Genomic DNA, 9,491 nt, shown 5'->3' on the forward strand with positions numbered 1-9,491 from the left:
AAACAAGCTCAGGGAAGATAAAATAGAATATTTTTTTCTTTTCTTATACCCTTCTCTTTGACACTCAAATGCAAAGCTGTTATTTTGTATCGAGACCATTCTACTATGTGAAAATGACCCAGCAAAAGAGACAAATATGACCAGGCAGCCTGTTCAAGATGCACAATATTTCCCCCCACTTATCTGAGGAATGGGAGGAAAAAGGGTGGGGAAAGGACTCCAATTTAAGACGTATATGTCAGCAAAGGCCTATGTATTTCATAATCCATTAAGGTACAAACACTGGGACAATGTTTAAGAAGCTGTGACTTAAAAACTAACTAACTTCTGGCAGGTCACAGGAGTCGCTCACACTACAGGTTCAGTCGCAGCTGCAGGAATGAGTGAGCAGCACATTTGTAGGCTGTGTTTCAAGTAGATTGAAACAAGAACAGTTCTCTTGGCATCAGCCAACTAGGGCTATGTCTAGACTGCAAGCCTCTTTCGAAAGAGGCTCTTTTGAAAGATACTTTCGAAAGAGCCTCTTTCGAAAGAGCGCGTCTAGACTACAATACGCGGATCGGAAAATCGATCCGCTTTTTCGAAAAAGAGCGTCCTGACTGCTGGACGCTCTTTCGAAATTCAAAGCCACCCGGAACCGCTTCTGCCAGGGCATGGGGGCAGCATTTCCTTCCGGGTGCTGCTGCCTGCCTGCCCTTTGCAGAGACGCGGCGTGGTTAAAGGGACACTCCTGAACACCCGTTGCTCTGCTCCTGCAGCTGCCTTTGTTGTCCCTCTAGGAGGTAAGCAAGGCATTGCAGTGCTGGTTTGGAGTGCTCAGCTTCCTGGGACACCCCAGCAGCTTTTTTCTGTGGAGGTTTTTCTGTTTGAGACCCATTTTTTTGGCATGGAGCCAGAGCTGCCCCTGGGCAGGCGATGGCCCCACACCATCATACTGCAATTGTTGCTGCATCTGCATGACACAGTCATGAGGCTACTTCCCCATCTGGACCCAGACCAGAGGTACAAAGGGCTCCTCCGTCAAGCAGCCGCACTGCCCTTGCCTCCAAACTTCTTTGTGGACAGGCGTGTTTGGAGGCTTGACACCAGCTCTGACTGGTGGGACCGGCTCGTGATGGAGCTCTGGGATGACCAAGAGTGGCTACGCAACTTCCGCATGAGAAAGACCACTTTCCAGGAGCTGTGTACCTGGCTCGCCCCTGCTCTGCAACGGCAAGACACCCACCTGCGGCCCGCTATCCCCCTGGAAAAGAGGGTCGCCATTGCCCTCTGGAAGCTGGCAACCCCCGACAGCTACCGCTCCGTGGGACACCAATTTGGAGTGGGCAGGTCTACTGTTGGATCCATCCTGATGGAGGTAAGTCATTGTCTGGGGACAGTCACAGTTTGGGGTGGGGGGAAGGGAGACTGTCAGGAAGGGCCAAGTGGAGTGGGAGTGGGAGGGAGCTCCTCCACTCACCCTGAATTGTTGGGGGGGGGTTCTGAGGAGGGGATTCCCGGGGTATTTGAGAGGGAAGGTGGGTGGTGGGTTCTCCTCCTAAGAGATAAGGCACCCCTTCTAACATTTTGTTGTCTGTCTCGTTCTGCAGGTGGTGAGGGCCATCAATTCGGAGCTGCTCAACAGGCTCATCTGTCTACAAGATCTGGACAGCGTCATGGCCGGCTTTGCTGCCCTTGGCTTCCCGAATTGTGGAGGAGCGCTCGATGGGACACACATTCCAATCCGTGCACCGCCCCATCGAGCAGCTCAATTCATTAACAGAAAGGGCTACTTTTCTATGGTCCTCCAGGCCCTGGTCGACCAAGGTGGCCAGTTTTCTGACATTTGTGTTGGGTGGTCAGGGCGGGCACATGATGCCCGCATCTTCAGGAACTCGTACCTCTACCGGAGGCTTCAGGCAGGAACATTTTTCCCGCATCACGACTTTGCGGTTGGGGATGTGCACATGCCAGTGTGCATAGTGGCTGATGCCGCCTACCCCCTGATGCCGTGGCTGATGAAGCCCTACACCGGCCACCTGGATGCGAGCAAGGAGCAGTTTAATGCTCACCTTAACCGGGCTCGCAACCAGGTGGAATGTGCGTTTGGACGTTTAAAAGGCAGATTCCGGTGCTTGCTCACACGCCTAGACATGGGGGAGAGCAACATCCCTGAGGTGGTGGCCGCGTGTTGCGTTCTCCATAACCTGGTGGAGAGGAAAGGGGAGGCCTTCCTACCAGGGTGGGGTAGAGGTGCTGATGGCCAGGAGAGGCACTTTGCCCAGCCCCGGACAGCTGCCATCCGCCAGGCTCACCGGTCTGCTGTTGGCATACGGGAGGCCCTACGGGAGCAATTCTCAAGTGGAGGCCACTGACTCTACTGAGGGGCTTCTGCCTGGGGACTGGGCCCTGGCCCAATAGAAGCTTCCCTCCACAACCTATCTCCTGACCCTGTTTGGACAAATCATTAACACCAGGGTTTGTCTCAAAATAATATGTTCTGTTTAATTTTTTTAAATCTCTCTCAAAAAATAGTATAACTGTTGCAAACATAAAAAAGCTTTTGTTCATTTTTGATGTTGACAAAACTATGTACAATAAACATCTTGTTGAACCCTTTCTTTGTGATTTAACTGGGGTGATGGGGGTGCTTGAAACCTGGAGGGGGGGAAGGGGACTTGAAACCTGGAGGGGGGAAGGGGACTTGAAACCTGGAGGGGGGAAGGGGACTTGAAACCTGGAGTGGGGAAGGGGATCAGGTTGCACGGTGCTTGCCTGATTTCCCTCTCCTGCCTGGGCCTCGTGTTCGGGGTGCACCATGGCCACGGGATCGGGTGGTGCACCTGTCGGTTGGCTGGCTGGGGTGCTCTTGGGACGTGGAGGCCTGGGGGAGAGGAGGGCCAGGGGGGGAAAGGGATGCTGTTGTGGAAGGGGGGTTTGGTGGGGCGGGGTCATGGGGTGCTGGAGGAGCAGGACCAGGCACAGGAGCAGGCAAGCTGCAGACCTCCCTGAGAGTGGCAGTCAGGGACGTGCGCTGCTGGACCAGCTCCTCCATCAGCGGGTCACGCCACCGATCCTCTGCCTCCGCCCTCTCTCTCAGGATGGAGTTGAGCTCCTGCACGGCCTCCACGTGCTGCCTCAGGATGTCCGCATAGACACGCCTGTGTCTGCGGCTCCCATGTCCCCGAGATGGAGATGGAGGTGGGGCTGGGGTGCTGCGGCCCTCTTGCACAGCTGGTCCGGCTGTGGAGGAAAAGAAGAAGACACAATCAGTCCTAAAAAGCTGGACTCTGTAGCACTTAAAATACTAACAGGATGGTTTATTAGGGGATGAGCTTTCGTGGGCCAGACCCACTTCCTCAGATCAGAGTAACACGGCTACATTTCTATCACAATCAGTCATGTGTGCAACAGCTGTCCAAAAGGGCATGCCCTCTCCTTGAGACAGGGGAATCAGACATTCTGAAGGTAACACTGTGTGTGACCTGGGCATCAGCCTGAGCATGACAGGTTTCCCTTGTGCATCACCCACTGTGCACCCACCTACCTCCCCCCCTCCAGGTGTTACACAACCTCACTGCACTCACCTGCTGCTTCCTCTCCTGCGCCAGATGACACCTGGGAGGCCTCTGGGGTCTGGGTGACTGGCTCCAGGGTGAGGGTTGCCGTCTCCTCACTGTCCTCCTCCTCTGGCACCATGTCCCCGTCTCCAGACTGCTCTGGGTACTGCTCGGGAGCGTCCACCACAGGGTCTGCCAATCCTGACTGGACAAAACGCCGTGGTGTGCGTGCTTCACCACTGCCACCCAGGATCTGGTCCAGCTCAGTGTAATAAGGGCAGTAGTAGGGGGCTGCACCAGAACGGGAGCTCTCCTCCCTGGCCTTGACGTACCCTTGCCGCAGCTCCTTCACTTTGGAGCGCACCTGGTCCTGGGTGCGGGGGTAGTGGCCCTTCTGGGCCAGGGCCTCTGCCATGCGGCCATAAATGTCGGCATTTCGCCGCCGGCTTTTGAGGGCTTGTAAGGCCTCCTCCTCTCCCCAGAGCTCCAGAAGGGTCTTGAGCTCTGGCCCAGACCAGGATGGTGCCCGGTGTTTGGAGCCCCTGGCTGGGTCCCCAGAAGGCTCTCTGGAAGGGCCAGGAGGGTCTTGGGGCTGGGACATGCTGCACCAAATTAGCCGTGTGCTCTGGCTCCTTTGCTGCAACAAGTGACTGTGAGGGTGCCTGTCCCTTTAAGAAATGGCTGCAGACAGGAACCACAGACATGCAACCCATGCCCCAGATTGTCCACCAGGGCTTCTTCCTGGAGACCAATATTTTCGAAAAAATGGCCTCCCCCCATCCCCACACACTTATTTTCGACGGATCTCCGTCGAAAAAGGTGTTCTTCCTCGTGGAATGAGGTTTACCGCCGTCGAAAGAAAAGCCGCATTCTTTCGATTTAATTTCGAAAGAACGCGGCTGCAGTCTAGACGCAGGTGAAGTTTTTTCGAAAAAAGGCTACTTTTTTCGAAAAAACCCCTGAGTCTGGACACAGCCTAGGAAAGGAAGCCCCAAGGGCAGGCTCAATGACGGGGAGAGGTAAAGGGGGCAATTGCCCCGGGGCCTGGCGATTCAAAGGGGAGCCGCTACCACTGCTACTATGGCAGTCATGTGAGCTGGATCTCTGAACCTTTTGCATTTCTGCTGGAGTGCTGTCAGCTCTGAGGACTCTGTGTGTGTGTGTGTGTGTGTGTGTGTGCGCGCACGCTGCGCTCTGGGCAGCATGGAAGGCTGGCTGTCCCCAGATCTGCCCCTTCCAGCTATGTCCTCCATCCCAACCTTGCCCAGGAGCCCGTTCAGGCTGTCTGCTCCATGCCCAGGGAAGCATTCCTTACCCAAGCCATGGAGAGGAGGGGACTCTCTTGTGGATCATTTAGCAGTGTGGGGAGTTGCTCTTTTCCTACCATTCCCCCTATTGTAAACCATTTGGAAGTACAGAGAACTACAGCACACATTCGCCATGTGAAATAGCTGATGGAAGAGCATTGGGCGCACTTGTATATTTACTGTACATGCTTAGGGCTAGATTGTGGTTTGAACTACAGGCAGTCCCCGGGTTACGTACAAGATAGGGACTGTAGGTTTGTTCTTAAGTTGAATTTGTATGTAAGTCGAACTGGTACATATTGTAAGGGAAACTCTAGCCAACATTTCTCCAGAGCTCAGTTTTATTCTCCCACACCTCACTTCCCTCGGTCCTTTATTCTCAAGCTGAGGTGTCTGCTGAGAAAAGCCGCTCCGTGTATCCCTGGTCTGCTGGGGGGGTGGGCGCTAGCTTCGCGTCTCCCTGGTCTACTGGGGGGAAGCAGCTAGTGCGGGGTTGCCTCACCCCGTTTGTAAGTAGGGATCCGATGTAAGTCGTATCCATGTAACCCGGGGACTGCCTGTATACTGCAGCAGAGCAAGGGGGAGTAAAAATCCCATTGCTGACTAGCCTACCTGGACCTTGACTAGCCTACCTGTGCATTCACTCACTTCCTTTCCACCCCTCCACACAAGAGAGTGGGAGGTCAGCTCCACTACAGCAGAGCTGACAATCAGGGGGTCAGATTTCTTCTAGTAAAGGCCAACAACAAATTATTACTGCTTTAAAGCCAGAGGGAAATGGGAATCTGAGGTGTCTCTCTGAGGCACAGGGCTACTCCTGGGATGGTGCTATTTTTGCATGACTCTTTACTCAGAGCTGTGCCTAAAGGCACAATCTAGTCTTTAATCTTTAATGACAAGATGATATCTGATCATCAAGGAAGAAAAGACTCACTGCCTGGAGAATTTTGTAGTGCTCTAGTGCAGCATATCTGCTTCCAGAAAAGATTCTTGGTTAACCCCCTGCTGTCACTGCATCTGTTCAACCAGAAACACACTGTTAGTCCCCTGAATGAGCCCTTAAGACAGGCTCCCTCACTTCACTCCTCCTTCTATTTTGTTCTCCAGGAGTGTATCCACTGGCCAGAATAAGGCCACTAACTTTTCTCCACCATATCTGCAAAGTTCAACTCATGCTATTCTTTGCCACTGACCTAAACAAAAGGGGAAATCACATTACATTACTCTTGTTCCTTCCACTATGATGCTGAATATGAAGGGGCTCACACAGAGCTGACTACTAGTGAGATATGCAGGTACAGGGAGACAGGTGCATTCATGTCAGTTTTACTACAAAGTCTCTCAAAATGCAGTACTGACCATTTGAATTCCACTGGTATTAGTATGAAGGTAAAGATTGTCTCCAAGAGCTTGGAGAAAATTATAAATAGAGGAGAGAGAATCAGTACAGAGAAAAAAATGACAACTGTGACAGGGTGGACCAGGCTCTGAGGTCCCCAAAGAGACAATAGAGAGGTTCTCCAAAGAGACTAGAATGGCTGCAGGACACTAGGGATGTTAAATTTAGATTAATCGGTTAATCAAATAGTTGATATAATTTTAATCAACTGTTTGATTAGTCGATAAGGGCACCTCTGCCTTCAAAGTGTTAGCCGCAGGGCTGTTGCTACACTTCAAAGGCGAAAACGCTGCGGGAAGCATGGGGCCAGCAGGGGACTCAAGCAGTCTCCCTCTGGCCCCATGCTCCCTATGGTGTTTCAAAGCAGCAGCACCACATGGAGGCCGGTTCGGGCTGCCACTTTGAAGCACCTCCTCTCCTCCCCTCCCCCTCTATCTGACTAGTGTGTCGACTAGCCAATAAGCATTTGCTTATTGGCTAGTCGACTGGTCATTCACATCCCTACAGGAGATGCAGCCATTCAGAGGCCAGGAAGGCCCTTTAAGAGGAGCTGCAGGTGAAGAGGCAGTTCAGTTCCTCTGGAGACCTCAAGCTGGGCAGAGTAGGAGACTGCCTGGCAAAGAGAATGGCAGCACCATGGAGAGCTCCATGTGGAGTGCTTATGGGAGACAAATAGACTATGCTGAGACTCTGAGATAAAGTCCTGAGGTAAGGGCAAGGATGCTGCCTCCAGAAGGGAGAGTCCTGGGTGCACCACTCTCTGCCAGAGTGGGGAAATAGATTGAGAGAACAGACTCAGAGGGACATTACAGAGGTCACTAAGATGGGCCCTACTAGCTATGTACCTTGGAAGGGGGTTGATTGATTCTCACACAGTGTGACTCAGCCAGAGGGTTGAGTTGATGAAGAGGCTTTCAGAGTGCAGGCACACATACCTGGCCAAGGGGGTGCTTGCAGGAGGCAAGTGCTGCCCCATTACAACAACATAAAGTGCATACTTAGAGATTTAAGATAATCATGTAACTAGGGACAGGAGATTGAGAAGAAACAAGTAACTAGTATCTTGTGAAGCTTCAGGGGGTAGCCGAGTTAGTCTGTACAGTACATACTTAAAAAACAACAAAAGGTCTGGTAGCACTTTATAGACTAATAAAACATGTGGATGGTATCATGAGCTTTCATAGGCACAGACCACTTCTTCAGATGATCAAAGTTTTGAGTTTAGGATGTGCAGACCCAAAATAAATAGGGAAGAAGGGAGGGGGGAGGGAAAAAAGGGAGGGCGGGAAACAAGGAGCAGAGGGTATGGAAATATCAAAGGGAAAAACAAGTAGGCAGAACTGGTAAACTATAAGCACCTAAAGATTGGATAGTTAAAAGAAGCAGATAAGATCACAGGATAGCAATTAGATAAGAAGGGTAGTGATGCAAGAATCTACACAGATAAAGAACTGGTGGCACCTGCATTGAATGTTATGTTGATAATGTCCCAGACATCCATTATCTCTATTGAGGAGGTCATCAGTGTGAGAACAGAATTTGTGCATGAATTATAATTCCAATGCTTCTCTGTGTATTTGGCTTGTAGAATTGATAACTGTGAGGACTCACAAAGGAGTTGCTTTCTTCTAACAAAGCAAAGATCTTTCACATAAATCTAAAATAAATGGGGGGAATACGGAAATTAGAATAAAATATTATCCCCAAAGTTACTGTCTCCATTTCTACTTCATTGTACTGGTTCTGCTTGAAACCTTCTCCAATCCCACGCTTTCCACAATTCCGACCACACACTCTGCTATTGGTTCAAGAGAAATCCCAAACATATCTTCATAGTTAGAAGAAAATGTGTGTTAAGGAGACCTACCTGATCACCAAAACATTTAATTTTTCTGAATTATGTTCCTCTGTTTTGGAATTTATAGATCAATAGTCCTATAATCACAACACTTTAGCATTAAAATACTTCACTGATGGGTTTTTGCTTTTGCTGCTGTTCAGATTTGATCTGCAGACTTCTGTCCATCATTTTGGTACATGACTATTGCTGGAATACATCTCAAAGAGTGGGTTTCATAAAAACATGGTTGGCACCCTTACACTAGCAAAACAAAACATGCTGTTCTCTTCATTTGAGCTCTCACTGCAATCAGTGAATATTGCAGCAGGGATTCCGGTAATGCAGCAATGACATCATCTCTTTGGCTTAATGTGAACAATGAGGCATTGCATTATTTGTCTCATGCGAAACTGTTACAGTGGGCCAAGTATAACCCCTGTGTTAACTCCAGTGACTTCAGCAGAGTTATGCCAGGGGACAGCTTATCCAATTAACTCTAAACTCCTTTCCTACCATAAACTCAGGCGAAAGTAACAGGCTGCTGCATGCGGAGAATGGTATTTATGGGGAAAAAAATCAAGTAGCAAATTTAAACCAAGCATAAACTCTTAAAGAGTATCAAAGTGGTGACATGAAAGGTCAGTAAAGGTAAGATGACTCAGTTCAGGAAGTGAGGAAAATTAACAGCCAACCCAGGTATTTCAAAGATAGAAACTGCTGGATGCTTATTTAACCTATATATGTTCTAAGGGGATTTAGCATCTAGGTTTAAATCATTCATTTAGACTTACATTTTCTGCAAATAAGTTGTGATGGGACTTGGAGAGTAAATATTTTTAAATTTCCAGATGAGCCAAGAGTTTGCTCCCTATTCAGATGCTAGGATAGTCATTCCTTACCCCTCCCCCCCCCATTTAATTTAGATGTCTGTAAAACCATTTTTTTTTAATTTTATTTTTCTGATTATAACAAATTGAGAAGGAAAAACTGGATTGCAAGACTATTGCTGAAAAGCTGATCCATTCCACTGGTTGCAGAATACTGGTAGCTGTGACTTTTTTCCTTTATTATGAAAAGGGAAGGATGCACATGCTGAGGTATCTGCTCATTATTAAACATTTTATAGTGAGGTAATGCCTCGAGGCCTCTACTAGGTACTAACTACTGTACCAATGTAGCGCCAACAGGCAGAACCAAATCTGCAACCTCTGGAGCTTAGTACATGAGCCTCTACACAAGGGTGGGGAGCCTTTTTTTGGGTCGGGGACCACTAACCCACAGAACAATCACTTCCAAACACACACAAAAACGTCACAAAATCACTTGATGTGATGTTCTTTTTTATTTAGTATTTTAGGGAATGTCTAGACTACATGGCTCCGTGGACAGAGCCATGTAGATGAGTT

General features: G+C 49.4%; 1 protein-coding gene across 1 annotated transcript; it reads left to right on the top strand.

The window, feature by feature from the left end:
- The first annotated feature begins 1,053 nt into the window (after positions 1 to 1,053).
- Positions 1,054 to 7,877, top strand: LOC149525585 (uncharacterized). Its single transcript, XM_089778084.1, has 3 exons — positions 1,054 to 1,357; positions 1,590 to 1,806; positions 7,834 to 7,877. The coding sequence occupies exons 1-3, from the start codon at positions 1,115 to 1,117 to the stop codon at positions 7,875 to 7,877; spliced, it is 504 nt and encodes a 167-aa protein (XP_089634210.1). The 5' UTR covers positions 1,054 to 1,114.
- Positions 7,878 to 9,491: the final 1,614 nt, after the last annotated feature.

This window comes from Pelodiscus sinensis, chromosome 1, assembly GCF_052426305.1.
Source record: "Pelodiscus sinensis isolate ZL-2025 chromosome 1, ASM5242630v1, whole genome shotgun sequence".
In the NCBI taxonomy this organism is placed as follows: domain Eukaryota; kingdom Metazoa; phylum Chordata; order Testudines; family Trionychidae; genus Pelodiscus; species Pelodiscus sinensis.

Coding starts and splice junctions, on each gene's coding strand:
- LOC149525585 (XM_089778084.1), top strand. CDS start 1,115: ATGGAGCTCTGGGATGACCAAGAGTGGCTACGCAACTTCCGCATGAGA. Junction 1,358..1,589: donor TTGGATCCATCCTGATGGAG/GTAAGTCATTGT, acceptor CTCGTTCTGCAG/GTGGTGAGGGCCATCAATTC. Junction 1,807..7,833: donor CCAGGCCCTGGTCGACCAAG/GTGGCCAGTTTT, acceptor TTTGGCTTGTAG/AATTGATAACTGTGAGGACT.